At 40.1% G+C, this 17,397-nt stretch overlaps 1 protein-coding gene across 4 annotated transcripts; it reads right to left on the minus strand.

The window, feature by feature from the left end:
- Positions 1-2,569: 2,569 nt before the first annotated feature.
- Positions 2,570-13,993, minus strand: LOC144597231 (serine/arginine-rich splicing factor 5-like). Of its 4 annotated transcripts, XM_078406276.1 has the most exons (9): positions 12,288-13,336; positions 12,039-12,134; positions 11,794-11,932; positions 8,409-8,479; positions 8,228-8,332; positions 7,673-7,742; positions 5,915-5,988; positions 5,131-5,241; positions 2,570-4,086 (listed from the first exon to the last, which is right to left on the minus strand). In XM_078406276.1, exons 1-9 carry the CDS (start codon positions 12,323-12,325, stop codon positions 3,789-3,791), a joined length of 1,002 nt encoding a protein of 333 aa, XP_078262402.1. In that variant the 5' UTR covers positions 12,326-13,336; the 3' UTR covers positions 2,570-3,788. The 4 variants fall into 4 exon arrangements, with proteins under 4 accessions (XP_078262402.1, XP_078262404.1, XP_078262403.1 ...); XM_078406278.1 differs by lacking the exons at positions 12,039-12,134; positions 12,288-13,336 and adding an exon at positions 13,921-13,993; XM_078406277.1 differs by lacking the exons at positions 12,039-12,134; positions 12,288-13,336 and adding an exon at positions 13,811-13,936.
- Between the last annotated feature and the right edge of the window lie 3,404 nt (positions 13,994-17,397).

Genomic DNA, 17,397 nt, shown 5'->3' on the forward strand with positions numbered 1-17,397 from the left:
TTTTGATGGTGGTAACATCAATACCCATGATGGACCGGCGGGTAACGTCCACCACTTTTCTGCAGCCTTCTTTGGTCTTGGGCGTTCAAGTTACTGAACCAGGCCATGATACAACCAGTCAGTATGCTCTCTAATGTGACCTAGAGATTTGGCAGTGTATTCCATAAAATAGTTACCAAAATTATATTCCTGATGACTTTGTTTGTATGGAATAAGTAGTAAAGCCAAAGGTTAATTGATGAGTTCAGAATAATTAAACCATTTACTGCAGCAGAAGGATTTGTACCCAGGAGAATCAAATTTAAGGTAATTAGTGAAGGGGACAGCTGTGACCTCTTTATAAGCTGCATATTGTTATGATGAAATCGCAGTGCTTGGAAGGATGTGTGGAAGCAGATTGAATAGTAACTTTCAAAATAGAAAATTGGGTAAATGCCAAGTCAAAAAGATTTGTTCAACTAAGGAGAAAGAACAGAAGAACTTACTTAAATTTCGATGGGCTTGAGAGGAACAGGACCAATATGGGCAAAACATGTGGTCCTTTACAGATAGTGGTGGAGAATTTATAATTACGAATAAGGTAATGGCAGAGGAATTAAACAAATACTTTGCACCTTTTGCTTCAAATTACAAGAGTCTAATGCAAGCGAGGAAGAAATTAACATTATTCGAGAAATATTACTGGAGAAATTAATAATCTGGAAAACTGATAAATCCCAAGGACTCAATGTTCCACATCAGAGTTTTGAAAGAGGTCATAAGTGATAAGAGCAGAATTTTGCGTAATAGAATTTGGCCCATCAAAGTCTGCTCTGCCATTCAATCATTGCTGATCTACAGTATCTCTCCCTCCTAACCCCATTCTCCTGCCTTCTCCCCATACCACCTGACACCCGTACTAATCAAGAATCTCTCGCGGCCTTTAAAATATCCAGATTTGGCCTCCACAGCCTTCTGTGGCAAAGAATATACAGATACGTCCTCATCTCCTTCCAAAGGAACTTCCTTTAATTCTGAGGCTATGGCCTCTAGTCCTGGACTCTCACACTAGTGGAAACATTCTCTCCACATCCACTCTATCCAAGCCTTTCATTATTTCAAGGGTATCGTGACTGACCGTCTGTAGGGCGTCAGGGCAATGGTTGAGAGTAGACCTCCATCCCTCTTTCCGGGTGATGTTGGTTCCTTTTCTCCCCAGACTCGCTCGTCCTCCCACAAAGCATTGATGGCGGGAGTGGGTATCCTATCCACCCACTCCCTAGGGACTTATGGCTGAGACGGAATGCCCCCCAGTCCCCACCATGTTCTATCTTACACACCTGACTATTGCAAGGACCTGCAACATGTTCTAGCCCCTCCAGGAGAACCAGGGCCTCCCCCACAGATTTGTCTAGTCAGTCCCCAAAGAGGCAGAAGTATACTCTTCAAGTGGGGAGCTGCCATTTTCACCAGGAATCCTACCATAGTGGAGGCAGCGCTCGCTCCTCAGGGGATCCCAGCTGTCCATTTACTATGGATCAGACCATTCGGGCAAAATTCATGTATAACAGTACGCACTGAAAAAAATTGAGAGAACACAACTGTTTCAAAGATTCACAGTACCTACCGCATTTTAATATTCTCATGACACAATGGTTAATTGTGGATTTGATATAAATTATCATTAATCAATGTCTCTGTCTTTCATCTTTGTCTTTGTCAATGTCTTTCATCTTTCTTTCCCCAAAGTTATCTATAACCTTATGCTTCCTGTTATTTTGAAAATCTCACACATCTAACAAATAGATATCAAAGATGTCAATATCCCTGTATGGAGAATTGATGGGGTCTACTCATTAAAAAAGGCAGTTTGTTGACTTCTGGGAGATTTGCCTGCTAAACAGTGACAAAGAGCACCTGTAATCTCACGGTTGCAACGGATAAGAATCTAGTCAGAACTGCAAACAACAATCCGCCCACAATAGATAAGGAAGCCTGCTTTTCAGCAGTGTTTATTTCAGCGTTTTACAACTCCCAATGCCTATTTTAATTAAGCTTGCTGTGAAGGCTATAAATACATTGACACATCTATTTTATTACCATCCTAACATTCAATGTAAGCCATTTTTCCCATCATTCCCCAGTAAGCTCGATCTAGGGATAAAGATTATAACCCACTTATCTTCCTTATAATTTTCAAAACTTCTGACAAGTCTCCATCCTAGCATAGACATTCCTTACATTTCCCTTTACTGCAAATTAAAACAAACTTATTTTTCACCGCCCCGGGGTGCTGAATATTTCCCTCATTTTGTTTTTGTTTCTCCATTCTTTTCTTAGCCACTCCAGGTTACCTGTTATAGTGATAACACTTGAACAGTCAAGTGTCTTGGGACTGATTTACATCTTCAAACAATGAATATAAAAGCGTGATGTCAACTTCAAAGATATGCAGACTATATAAAATGCAATTTACAAACAAGAAATCAGGGGAAATGTATCAAATCTTGCAAGGCAAAGAATGCGAAACTGCGACCAACTCTGGGGCACATTCAATGGTTATAAATCAAACAACTTGAAACATGCAATATTTTGTGCAATCTTTTCATTTTAATTCTTTTCCATCTACATAGATACAAACAAATCAATGTTATTTCATTATAAAATTTACTAAGCCTTAAGGATATAATGAACAGTGACGGCTCAGTACAGAGGAAATTTAAATTCTTTGTACACTTCCCTAATGATCAGCATGATTGGCCTCGGCAGCTCAATTGTTTCTCAGACATTAGTTGAACACAGTGGTGGTTAAGCCTCTCCCTAAGACCCCTATTGAGAGATCAAAACTATGTCTAGATTCACAATAAGCATAGCTGCCTAACCAAAAGCATTTTCATCCCAGAGTTATACTATAGCATAAACCACCAACTTACTGGAAGTAAAGAAATTCGAGTCAAGATCGGTGACTCGGCAATAGGATCAAATTCGAGGACTTATTGCAATTTTTAAAAAAACGAATTTACTTCAAATCTAATGTCATGAGCTGTCAACAATCTGGCAGAAGTAAATAAAATAGAAATGCTGCATTCTATAGTGCATGACATTAAAAACCATATTTCCCAGGGACATAAAATAATTCAATTCCGTAAATATTTTCCAACACAACCTGGGAGCCAGGCGTGTTCATTCTCCATCTTTATAAGCATTAGGGTCAAGTTATTCAAAGCATGTTAATTTTCCTAATGTTGCACAAATGCAAAAATTACAGCAACACAAAGTAGGGATTTAATATACAAAATGGGTGGACACGCAATATTACACAACATTTTTCTTTCTCTGTCTATCTTAAACACTCAGTGGTACATTGAAGATTTGCTGCAATGGAATTTCTAAAACCTATCCAACAATGGGAAAGTTACCTCAGATGATATGCAAGGTCAGGGGCAGAAAAGAATTGCAGAAACATATTCACATAATCATTGTAAATCATTTGTGGGATGTTTGTTTATTTGAAGCTATGCATAAGAAAAAAATTGATGAAATGGCATTCGGTATTGGCGTACAGAAACTAAAAGGAACAGAGAGATTACCTAATGAAATATCGAAAACAAAGATAAAAATTGTTTCCTAAATTAAAGTGAATTGTAATCAAATCAAACGTACTGTACGTTCAATAACCACGCATACTGTGCCTATAAGTAAACAAATGAAATATGCGATCCATTGACAGAAATTCACCAATTCCTACTTGGCTTATACACCAATTTTTACTTAGGATATCAGTCCAAATTATGAATTAACAAATACATTTATTCAGCACTCTCAGCAGAAGGCGATCTGGATCGGGATCGCGATTTTGATCGTGAACGAGACCGGGATCGAGAACGAGATCTTGGACGTTCTGCAGAGGGGGATTTAGCTGGTGAAGGAGACCTGCCCTTCTGCTCTTTAGCAGGCACAGGGGATCTACTACGAGAACGTGTTTTACTGCGACTCCTACTCTTTGACCTACTGTAGGACTTGCGGCCTCGGGAACGAGATCGACTACGTGTTCGGCTACGAGACCTGGATGAACTGCGACTACGGGATCGGGACCTGGTCCGAGACCTGAAAAAATAAAGAAAGTGAGAACTGTAGACCCCAAGTATCTGCATTGTGAACCTATGCATAGAGACAAGAATTTAATTCAAAAACCTCCAGTTACCTGAATTTCCAGTTGCCAGACACTTTAATCATCTGTCCTACCTGTTTCTGACATCTTAAAATTCAAATGAGACCCAAAAAAGAAAACTCATGTTTTTCCGACTTGGCATGTGACCTCCATGGGAATTCAACATTCAATTGAATGTTGATCAGCCATGATCACATTGAATGGCGGTGCTGGCTCGAAGGGCCGAATGGCCTACTCCTGCACCTATTGTCTATTGTCTATAATTCAACCTTTTCTGGACCAGCCAATTTTAATAAAAGGTTAATCTTTAACATTAACTCAATTTCTTTCTCCCAACAAATGCTACTTGTCCAGCTGGGTATTTCCAGTATTTGCTTTTATGTCGGATTTTCAGCCACCTGCACTGTTTTAATCTTGATTATTTTCTTTCTCTAATTAACCCTCTATTCACACCACCACTAAACAGGTTACCTACAATCAACAAGCCTCATTTGTCTGAATCCTAAGAGACAATCCCCTAGTTCTCTCAACCACAACCCCTTCCCCATAAATTTAGTTTAGTTTAGAGATAGAGATTGTAAATAGGGCCTTCACTGCGCCTAGTCCACATCCACAAAGGAAAGCAAAAACACCACACAGTACAGAAGGTCAGGATGCTGCGAGGCCGTTCTACCAGCTGTGCAACTGTAAGTTAAAATATATATTATTTTTTGCCTTTTAAATGAAATGGCTTGTTCCAACAATAAATCTATTAAACTATCCAACCTAGAATTTAAGACTGTTCTCATAACCAAAATTACTAACAGTAGTTTTGAAACGACATCCTCCCCACAAAATTGCAGTGTAATATAAACTGCATATTTTAGAATTCTAGTTTTCATTAAGATAATATAGCACCCTCCAAAATGTTAACCCCAAAATAATATGATGTGGTATAAACCAAACAGAGCTTTCCTTCTAACGCTGGGACAACAATTTACCTGTATTGTTTACGTTCCTCAATGAGTCGGATCCTCCTCCCATTAAGCTCTGTTCCAGACAGCTTGTCAAGAGCATTCTTTAAGTCACTATAAGAGGCAAATTCTACAATCCTTTGAAAGAAAAATCAAACAACTGAGAAAAATCTATTCAGACCTTTGGTGTCATGCAAATTTTAACATGAGATTCTTTACTTGTGCAGACAAAGTGAATTAAAAATATGTAGATGGAGAGCTAAACGGTGGCAAGTATAGTCCTTGGCAAAAATAAGTGAAATATGTGATTTCTAATAAAACCGTAGAATACTGTAATTGTAAGATAGATTGTCCCAATGTAATCAAAATTCATATACAGAAACTCATTAACAAAATTCTGATCAATTTGATCTGTTTACAAACAGAATTTTAAAAAAAAAAGTCATGGTATCACTGATATTTGTATTTAGCAGAAAAAAAGGATGTAAAAAGCCAGACACAATGGGCATTAAATGGAAGCAACTCTTACGTAATTCTGTTCCACAATGAATACACCATCAAAACAATTTATATATATATATATATCATTAGTATATGAATTTAACCAAATTCAACATGCGAGCTCAGCAGATACACGTTTGCATTATTTTAGCATCTTAAAGCTCAGCCTCTAAAAAGTTTTGTTCTATTTTTCAAATTCAATGTTAGCATACAGGATTACACTTTCACAGGTGCTATTAACATTGAACAGGTTGTTCCTATTCACGTCAGCTGTTTCAAGCTGTTAGCCTAATTGACTCCTGGAACTTACCCTTCATTGAGCTTGTGCCTGTGTGCATCAGCAAAAGTCACTTCTCCAGCCTGTCTCATAAAATCCTTCAGATCCTAAGTAAGATCAGATCAATTAGGTGAAAAGGAGCACATTAAAACACTTGATCTGTTATTTTCCAATATACAAGATTATTGGGAAAATTGTTTAAAAACAGTTCTAATTTCAAAATTTGTATTACCTTCCTGTACAAATCCCTAGGCTATTCACCCAGCCAAATGCAACAATCACTTGCCGAGGTACCACCACGACTGGAGACCAGATGGTGCTCTTCACCACCCACTGGACCGACGCTATCATTCGATGCGAGCCTTCCCGGACATCGCCCCACCTTAAAGGCAGACGCTGACATTGCCATGGGAACAAACATTACTACTCTTGCGTCGTACCAGGGACTCCTCACCTCACTTCAATCGAGCTTCCAACCAACCCTACTAGCGAATTTCTCCCACCAAGGACCTCATTTTAGAGTGGGCGCCCAGAACTCTCGACTTTAGGAAGACACCATTTTCGGGGTGCAGCGCGGAGCACTGGCATTAACCAAGTGCCCACCATGTAGGTCAGACCACCACACACAGATCTAGATCACCAAATGACAAACGTAGGAGCGGACTGGCATTTCAACTAGGCCCAAGAGACCAAGCCAGAGCGATTAGGAAAACCAACGGCACTCCTCGTCACAAGGCCAACGACATAACGAGAGGCTGGTAAATAAAGGTTTTAATATTTGGTTAAACTTTGTAAACATTAAGCATAAAAACCAAACAAATGTCATACTTAAGGCTTTCAAGGTTAACAGGCAAACAAGTTAAACTGGCTTAACTGAACGTCCAGAAAACAAGCTGACTAATAGTTCTGCAAGTTAAACAGTTCGCAAACTACCCAATCCCACGCTCTATTTACCCACAAAAGGCCGGTATTTGGTCAGCTTCCCCATGGATGGTGAAAACAATATGCCCAATACCTGCCTTCTTCATGGGCAAGTCTATTTTCCCTCCCCTGTCACCTGAGAGGAGCTGTCTGGTGAGAAATCATGGGCATTTGACCCATACCTCACCTCAAATATTCCTGTTCCACCTCGTCTCACAATGAGGCCAACAGGATGAGCATCATCTTAGACACTCAGCAAATATTCAAATGCAATAGGGCTGGAGCTCTAAAAATAATAATTCAGATCACGGGGAGCCCTTCCAAAACATTTAGCTTAGCATTTTGTTTTACAGAACAAAAGATTAAACTATGCACAATGAATATGTAATATCAACAACGCAGTGCTTCAAAAGCTTACACGAGGAAATTTTACAGCATAAGGATGATAGGTTGTACGTGACCAAGCCATTTTACAGTAAAGGGACACAGATTCACAATCATGAAGCACAAAGTTTCAAATAATATGTAGATCTGGATGAATAGTGTAATAATATATTTGCAAATATCACACCCACAGGCTTGTTAGCAATGCTGTGGTCGACAGTAAGGGAATATCAACATCATTTTTTCCATTATTTCCAACACTATCTATAGCTATGTAACAATTATTTGCTTTTTTCCTTTATTTATTGGATTTAAATTTGTTGAATGAGCGAGCTCCTGAACTATGATGCACCCTTCACTGTAAAGAGTCTTGACCAACCTTGAAAGCCCTATTGATATTTAATTCAAAAGGAATAACCAGTTTTATTTCATTTTACATTTTGTGTTAACACCAGAAAACACAATTTACTATTTTACATAACATACCTGCCAGCTAACTCTTGAAGACAGATTTTCAACAATCACTCGGTTTTCTGTCCGAACTGGAGGACCATTTCTAAAAGAGAAATAAAGAGGATCACCACATTATCAAAACTTCCTGTTGAGGCATTTGAGTCCAAAGTCCATTAAAAGCAAACAATGAACTTCTGAAATTAACCAAATGATATTAAACTCTCTGTACTGAACCATTAACAGAAGGGTGTCGTGGTCAAGCAAGATCTATAATGCCTAACTGCAGTGACTGCAACTGATCTAGACCAAAATAAAAACGCAGTAACGGACATGGGGCACAAGGAAATAAGAAAATTCATTTAAAATATCCCAATGCAAGAACTTTACCAACATGCTGCACACTTTGTGATAAAGTTGTGAATCACACCACTTCCAAACATTATAAGTTATATTCAAACATGTGAACGTATCCAACTATGGTCCAATGGGTGTTGGCTCTTGGAAGGCTATAGATACTCCTGTTCTACTTGTTATTTATTTAAACGATGAAATTTCCATTGAAGAGTGTTCCCAACTCTTTGAACTCACCTTCCCCCTCCACTACTACGGGACCAACGTTGGCTAAAACGACCTTGAAACCGTCCCCCTCCACGTCCTCCTCTAGGGCGAGCTCGGGCATGTTCAACTGTAACTCTGAAGATTTTATAACGTTAATATCTATAAATATCTAATTAGTATTGACAAAAGAAACACAAATAATATTTTATACCTTTCATTGCACAATTCCTTTCCATCCAGCTCATAAACTGCATCTTCTGCATCTCTGTAATCTTCAAACTCCTAAAAAGAATTCATCCTTTTTCCATTAATGAGGTTATGGAATATACTCTCAATCACATGTAAGCCTGTTCAATAACTTTATTATTGCATTGATTGCATTTCTTTCACCACAGATCTGCTGCGTGTTTCTATTTTGTTTCTACATTAGCCTTTTTTAAGTAATAAACCATGTGTAATGGTAATTCTACCAATGCATGTGTCTATCTTCAATCCTCTTTAGTAATATTTTAAAAGTATAACCAAATTCAGTTACTGCACCTCAAGATTTTAACAGGTGCACATTAGCTTACCAGATAACAAAATTAATTAAATTGCAGAGTTAAAACAACCAAGCTAAAATACATTGTGACAGTGCCCTCCATAATGCTTGGGACAAAGACCCGTCTTTTATTTATTTGCCTCTGTACTTACTCCACAATTTGAGATTTGCAATAGGAAAACAAATCACATGCGATGGAAGTGCACATTGTCAGATTTTAATAAAGGCCATTTTTATACATTTTGGTTTCACCATGAAGAAATTACAGCAGTGTTTACACATAGCCGCCCATTTCAGGGCACCATAATGTTTGGGACACACCAATGTCATGTAAAGGAAAGTAGTCATGTTTAGTATTTTGTTGCATGTCCTTTGCATGCAATGACTACTTGATGTTTGTGATTCATTGCAGGATGTCTTCTCTGGTGATGCTCTGCAGCCATCTTTAGCTTATGCTTGTTTTGGGAGCTAGTCCCCTTCGGTTCTCTCTTCAGAATATAAAAGTCATACTCAATTGGGTTCAGATTGGGCGATTGACTTGGCCACTCAAGAATAGACCAGTTTTGGGCTTTGAAAAACTGCTTTGTTGCTTTAGCAGTATGTTCGGATCATTGTCTTGCTGTTGAATGAACCAGCCAATGAGTTTTGAGGCATTTGTATGAACTTGAGCAGATAGGATGTGTCTATACACCAGAATTCATTATGCTACTACCGTCAGCAGTTGTATCATCAATGAAGTTAAGTGAGCCAGTACCTTCAGCAGTCATACATGCCCAGGCCATAACACCCCCTCCCACGTTTCACAGATGAAGTGGTATGCTTTGGATCTTGGGCAGTTCCTTTTCTCCTCCATACTTTGCTCTTGCCTACACTCTGATATAAGTTAATCTTCATCTCATCTGTCCACACGACCTTTTTCCAGAACTGTGGTTGCTTTTTTAAGTACTTCTTGGCAAACTGTAACCTGGCCATCCTATTTTTGCAGCTCACCAGCGGTTTGCATCTTGCAGTGTAGCCTCTGTATTTCTGTTCATGAAGTCTTCTGCGGACAGTGGTCATTGACAAATCCACACCTGACTCCTGAAGAATGTTTCTGATCTGTCGGACAGGTGTTTGGGGATTTTTCTTTATTAGAGAAAATTCTTCTGTCATCAGCTGTGGAAGTCTTCCTTGGCCTGCCAGTCCCTTTGTGATTAATAAGCTCACCAGTGCTTTCTTTCATCTTAATGATGTTCCAAACAGTTGATTTTGGTAAGCCTACGGTTTGGCTGATGTCTCAAACAGTTTTATTCTTGTTTCTCAGTCTCAAAATGGCTTCTTTGGCACAACTTTGGTCCTCAAGTTGATAAACTGCAATGGGCCATTCTTAGTCACGTGTGTGACCAAAAAATGTGAAAATTTGTGAAATACATCTCTTCTAATTCTGACAGCATTACAGGTATATTGTTTTGTGCTATATATATATGTGTATATATGACTTATATATGTCGAAGTTTGTTATGCTGTTTGTTTGGGGTCAAAGGTCAAATATGGCTGGTAATGTGTGAGACCATGTGAGGTCACATGTGTGATCAGTCATATTTGACCTCTGACCGTAAACACACACTGTCAGCACAACATATAAAAAATTCACTTGATAAACTTCGACATAAGTCGTATATACAGTACAAAACAATATAGCTGTAATGTTTTAAGAGATGTATTCCACAATTTTGGTCACACACTGCTGTAATTCCTACACGGTGAAACCAAAATGTATAAAAATTGCTTTCAATAAAACCTGACAATGTGCACTTTAACCATGTGATTTTTTCGATTACAAATCTCAAATTGTGGAGTAGAGGCAAATAAATAAATGATGGGTCTTTGTCCCAAACATTATGGAGGGCACTGTATGTAAATGCTACATCAAGAAAAGTACTTTACACTACTGTCACACCATTGTGTTCTTTAACAAGTCATCAGCATTGGACAGGCAGTCATGAAACCAAGGAGATGTCAAACCAAAGGATCCAAGGAAAGATAGCTGACTGGGTAGAAAATTGGCTTCATGGATGGAAGCAGAGGCAGAAGGTTGCTTGGGATCTGTGACGTGGTGTGGCTCAGGATTCGATTGGTGTTCGTCCAAATCAAAGATTTGGATGAGAACATAAAAGGCATGATAAGCAAGCTTGCAGATGACACTAAAGTGGGTGGTAACGGGTCTTGACCTGAAACATCACGCATTCCTTCTGTCCAGAGATGCTGCCTTTCCCACTGAGTTACTCCACCATTTTGTGCCTATCTTCAGTGTCAACCAGCATCCGCAGTTCCTTTCTACACATTGTAAATTGTCCCTAGTGTGCAGAATAGTGCTAGTGTACGGACGGGGTGATCGTTGGCCGGCGCAGACTCTGTGGGCCAAAGGACCTGTTTCCGCACTATATCTCGACACTAAACAAAATCATCGATGAGCCAAATTAGAAGTGAATGAAAAATGGTATCTACTGAGCCTTTTCATTGACTATCCAATAGCTTCGGTGAAGTAAACTACTGTTTAAACTATTTAAGAGAACTGATTTTAGTTTTAATAAAGTATATCGTGGACTGGTATGATGTTATATCAATCACTTGTACTCTGCAAAAGGGTTTATTTAAAAGCTACTGTATTTCCAATAATTATGTATGCCCTAGAAACATGTTACAATACAACAATGTAGCAATATACAGCAACACTAAAATATTTGTCTTTTATGCCTGCCATTGAAAGTGACGTGACATAAATATGAGAGATTAGAAAATGGATGAGGTTATTACATGTGGATGAGTGACAAGTGAACTCACACGGGGAGGTGGAAATTACAAGAATGTGTTGAGTCAAAGGTGCCTTTTCTGTTGAAAATATGTTAAAATGTAAGGTACAGCTGGTTATTTTCAGCAGTATCAGCCTTAATCTTGGTGATCAACACAATGCAAAAAAAACAACTAAACTCTGAAATGGGTAGGAAGAAAAATCAAGTAATGATTTTTTGCAAATTTATTTCAGCCTATGGAAATGGCAAAAATAAAAACTTACCACAAATCCAAAACCATTCTTCAAATCAATTTCCTTAATTCGTCCATATCCTTTGAAAAACTTTTCCACATTTCTCTCAGTAGCATGAGGGCTCAGTCTACCGATGAACACTCGGGAACTCATCCTAAACAATAAACACCTAGAAAAATGAGATAATTCCTTCTCTTAAATATGCATACAATGATATCGGCATCATTCAAAAAGTCATACCCTGAAATTAAACTTTTAAATAATACTTCACCTACTTCCTAGCACGGCAAAAAACATCCACGACACTTTCAGATAAAAACAATGAAAGAATGTTCTCTATTTTCAAGTTGATGTGAGCCTCTGCCTGTAATCTTCAAGGGAGGACAAAGCGTGGATTGGGGGTGTGTTTAAGTAACGTTAGCAAAGTACTATTTTTTAAAGATGGTATACTAAAATAACAATTTAACGGTACTGAAGTGAAAAAAGCTTTGTGCGGGGTGGTGTGCTTTTGCGGCTACACTTACACAGGAAGATTGAGGATTTCATGTTGGTTTTCTGACATACCATGTAAACAGAAATAATTTAGGTTGGTGGGTTACTTGTGCAAAAGTACTGCTTATGAAATTGTTCTGGAGCTGATGGGAGTTGGTTTACTGACACTACGACGTTCCTGAATAAAGAACCTTACCAGACAAAATCCAGCATATTCCTTCATTCTTAAGTGCTATGCTTTTATTGGGGTTTTTATGATGCCGCAATTAGTAAAATGCTGTAAAACTGCAACATTTGGACAAAAATGATATCACATTATCCTTTATTTTTATTTACGGGTTCCAGCACTATAGTTGATAAAATATCTTCAACAAAAGCAGTGCTGATGGATGCCGAATAAAAGGCGACCTAATTATTACTCATGTGTCACTTGATAACAATCCCTCCCACAGCTAGTTCTGGAAGAGATCACAACTCAGGCAGGGCTCATGGACCTGGCTACTTCTGAGTAGACACAAAAAGGTGGAGTAACTAACGCAGCGGGACAGGCAGCTTTCTTACACATTACTTGAGTATGATTCGCAGAATAACCTGAACACTAGTTACGGTCGACGTGAGCAATCTCAAGAATGCAGATGGATCGAGTCATTCTGACAAAATAGCACTCAACACTTTGCAATAATGCGGCTCCTCCGGTAGAAACAGTCAATGAATCGAATCGTCCGTGCCAATCCCCCGATTATACATAGCCAATCTAATCGGGCGAGATAGGAAAGGAACAGGAGGGAAAAGGCCATTTCATAAATCAAGAGGAAACCCCGTCTCACGGCTGCAATTAGCAGGCATAAAAAGGAAACAGGAACCGATAGCGATTTTTGTAGTTGTAATCTGGAACGAACTGCCTGTAGATGTGTTGTGGAAGGTTCTATTGAGCTCTGAGAGAATTGGATATGGCGAAGGAGATGGTGAAAGGGGGCAGCACGAACTACAGTTCTAGGGCGAGGACAAGGAACAGATGCACTCCCATGCACACTCGGATGAGAAAGAGGAGGGGGGGTGGGGGTGTTACAGGCGAACAGGCCACTTCCAGCTGCATCTTTGGATTAGGGATGATGGGGGGGGGGGGGAGGCGTAAACTACACGAGTCAAAGTACAGCGAGTGTAATGTGATGGGGTGGGGGAGGTGGAGGAGCGGGATGGGAATGTGATCCGTGGGCCGCCCGCACGACCGCCAGAGCCGAGGTGCTCAAAATGGCGGCTGCGGACCGCGCCGCGCGGCAAGCCCCGGGCAATGATGACGGCGCCTTCCCGCACCCGGGCAAACTCCCCGCCGACTGCGGGTGATTATGAACGACTATTTTTTTAATTTTTTTTTTAAAGATGTGGCGAACACATCGATCTACACTGCGACAGTCGCACCGAGATTCGATTCTGCCCACACGGCCACATCGGCGACGCTGCTAAATTAATTGCATGACCATGGTTGGCGTGGGTGGCTGGTGAGGGAGGAGGGGAAGGAAGGAAGGGGGAGAGCTAATACTAAAAGAAATCCCACCAGGCCACCACCCGTCGCTTCTCCCTCTCCTTCAAGTGAACGATGGAAAAAAAACCGAAAGTGGTTCCATTTTCGGAACTAGAGCGTCCGCTGCCCTCCGCGCCTGTTACCTGCACGGAGCCTCCGCTGGAATGACGCAGTTGGAATAAAAGTCGATCACAAAATGGAGGCTGCCAGGGCGGGGGGAGCTGCCGCCGCGTCACTTCCGGGCCCGCGCAGCAAGCGTGGCGCTGCAAGTTGTTGCTCTCGTTGCTTCTGCTTCGGGTGGTGTTGGCACAATAGCAAGGCCTTTTTAAGCCTGTCTCATCGTGCAATCATTGCACATTATCAAGGCTTTCGGGTTAATTTTTAAAAAGCGAGGATTAATAAAAACAAAGGACTACAGGTGCTGGTTAATTAATACAGTACACAGGACAAAGTGCTGGAGTAACTCAGCGGGTCAGGCAGCATCTCTGCAGAACATGGTTAGGTGAAGAAGGGTCTCAACCCGAGGCATTACCTATCCATGTTCTCCAGAGATGTTACCTGGCCTACTGAGTCACTTCAGCACTTTGTGTCCCTTTAAGTGTCAAAGATTAAAAAGAGAAGGAAAATGGGCTTGGAAAAAAATAGATCAGCCACAATCAAAATGCGGAGTAGACTCGTTTGGCTGAATGGCCAAATTCTGCTCCTATCTTATGATCAAGTCAAGTCAAGTCAATTTATTTGTATAGCACATTTAAAAACAACCCACGTTGACCAAATTGCTGCACATCTGACTAGGAAAAAAAGAAACATACAGTGGCATTCAGTGCTGCTTTACGCTTACATGGACACTGCCAGTACACCATAGTCCTCAATACCCTAAACTTTTAAAACATTTCCTCATCTCTAAGTAATCTCTGATGATTTAGTCTCCACAACACTCTGGGAAAGAGGGATCCGAGATTCACAAGCCAGACAATTTTAAATAAATCAGTTTTAAATGACTGCCCCATACCTTGTAACTATAACTATAGTCTATCCCGTCAAGTCACCTTCGGATCTAATGTTTCAATAAGATCACCTCTCATTCTTCCAAGTCCAAAGATTACAAATCATAGGGACAGATGCAATTGTCCTTGCTTCCTCTTTAGTTTCCATCTCCCACCCTCAATCGTTTGCCCCTAAATCTCTGCGTATCCCCTGCACTTCTCACCCAACTTTGATCTCCACTTCCTACCTCAATAGCCTTCCTTCCAGCTCAACTCCCTCTCCAAGATCCCACCTGCACGTTTGTCTGCTGTTGTCTTATAGGTTGTCCACGCAGCAACCATGCACTCAGCTTTACACCTGGATAATCACCTGCTCATATTCCAGTCACATAGAAAATAGGTGCAGGAGTAGGCCATTCGGCCCTTTGAGCCTGCACCGTCATTCGATATGATCATGGCTGATCATATCCCGTACCTGCCTTCTCTCCATACCCCCTGATCCCTTTAGCCACAAGGGCCACATCTAACTCCCTCTTAAATATAGCCTACCAGCCCCACTCATTTATATACAACTGCTCAAGTTCCTAGCCTGTTCCCAATTGCACAACTTCCCATGTTCCCTCTGCCGTTGGTGCAAGGGAGTTGTGCCGAGAATTTTGTTTTGTTTGGCCAGGGCAGTAGCAAATGAAGAAGGGTCTCGACCCGAAACATCACCCATTCCTTCTCCCCCGAGATGCTGCCTGACCTGCTGAGTTACTCCAGCATTTTGTGTCTACCTTCAGGGTTAAAGGTGACTTGATCCCACACCATTGAGTCTAATGTGGACTGGTGGTTATTTGGGAAAATGCATACACTCTACCAATTGCACTAGCGTCTGTGCTCTCATCAAAGAAACATGGTTCCCAAGCCATCTTGGATGTGTCTTCTCCATTTCTTTCACAGGTCAGGGATTTTCAAGAGTTTAAGATAACTGAAAATATTCTTGAATCACTTTCTGTCCAACTAGTAATCCAGGTGACCATTAAGGGTGAAGAGTGTAGCAAGTGCAACCAAATGTATCCCAGTAACAAGCAGGGGAAGGGATTCAAGAATATGGATCAGTAGGCCCTTTGGGTGCTAGCAAGCTTAGAATATTACAGTACATTAAGATCCCCCAAGATCTAGCCAGGTATATCCTAGGATATTAAAGGGAAGAAGGTGCCTTATCTTTATCCATGGGGATACACCAGAAGACTGAAGGTTGGCTAATGTTGTACCTTTGATGGCTGCAAGGACAAGTCAAGGAACTACAGACTGGTGTGCCTAAAGAGTAAATTATTGGAGGAGTTTATATCAATCAAGATCTACTAGCATTTGAATAGGCAAGGACTAGAAATAGTCAGCATGGCAGTGGACATTTTCTTTACGAACTTTATCTTCATACCCTAACAAAATCTATGATTTGGCTCAGCAGCATTCATTTGAGATTGAGTTGCCATGGGATATCTTTTACGCTAAAATGAATAAAAGTTTAGTAATTCTTAGAAATTCTTGAGATAATGACATCCAGATACTGAAGCAGATATGAAACAAGGTCACTGAAGTCCAGGGGAGTGTAATAAGGAACATTGTTTCAGAGAGTATTGTACATTATCAGGGCCAAGTTGACGAATGACTAGTGAAGAATATGTTTGTGTCTTTGCATGATACCATCATGATCTCATAAATACTTCAGATATTAATGGTCATTTTTGAGATTTGTCAATGAATCAAGTTCGAGATATGTCATGGGTAATTCTGCATTGACCAAATTTTTGCTTATTCACTCTTTCTGGTCTCGTCTTGTTCACTGCATAACATGCTTCCCTATTCATCTTTAGCAACCATACCCTCAGTGCCTTCATCCAAGCAATTAAGTCAAATTGCCAAATATTCAATCCCCAGCACAGATCTGTGACACATCATTTCCTAGATTTTGCACTTCAGGAAAAGGCCAACACCTCCTATTTTCTATAAAACATCCACTCTACCCACTAGTTATTTTGCTACCAGCAAGTCTGCCATTGCTGATCCTGAATTTCAAATCTAAAATTAATTGTGCAAGGAAAAAAATTGCAGTAACTTCTACATAAATACTTTCTACCATGGTAAAATGCCTCTGGTGGGGTTAGCATCCACACAATTGTCATATTTTAGTATAATGACACCTGCTGATTTCTACAACCTTCAATCATTTGCCTTCGAGTTCAATATTTCACTCCCCCAAAACTTTTAAACAGAAATCTGACATGATAAAATGTTGTTCACGTTATTAGCTTCATTTGCTAACACTGAGGTAATTGGAGAATAATTTTGCAGTTTGACAGATACTTGGCTTTGACTATTTTTGGGTCAAGTTCCCAGCATCCAGACTGAAGGGTCCAGACCCAAAACATCATCTACAATTCCCACCACAGATGCCCCGCTGACTTTCACCAGCACTTTGCCCAAACCTGATGATCTCCACTCACTTTAAAATATTTAATTTCCTCATCTTTTTAAATTTATTCAACCTTGATTTCTATTTCTTTGTAACAGCAACAGACAGCCAAAGGTACATCTTTCTTTCAGTATAACCACGAACTGGATCCGTCAAGTACTGTTCAGATTAAAGAT

Source organism: Rhinoraja longicauda, chromosome 10 (assembly GCF_053455715.1).
Source record: "Rhinoraja longicauda isolate Sanriku21f chromosome 10, sRhiLon1.1, whole genome shotgun sequence".
Lineage (NCBI taxonomy): Eukaryota > Metazoa > Chordata > Chondrichthyes > Rajiformes > Arhynchobatidae > Rhinoraja > Rhinoraja longicauda.

What these genes read in the sequence shown, in the direction of transcription:
- LOC144597231 (XM_078406276.1), bottom strand. Translation starts at nt 12,325, where the DNA reads ATGTCAGAAAACCAACATGAAATCCTCAATCTTCCTGT. An exon ending in CGTAGTAGTGGAGGGGGAAG is followed by an intron (nt 7,743 to 8,227) that starts GTGAGTTCAAAG and finishes TTTCTCTTTTAG; the next exon opens with AAATGGTCCTCCAGTTCGGA. An exon ending in AGGCACAAGCTCAATGAAGG is followed by an intron (nt 5,242 to 5,914) that starts GTAAGTTCCAGG and finishes TTTCTTTCAAAG; the next exon opens with GATTGTAGAATTTGCCTCTT.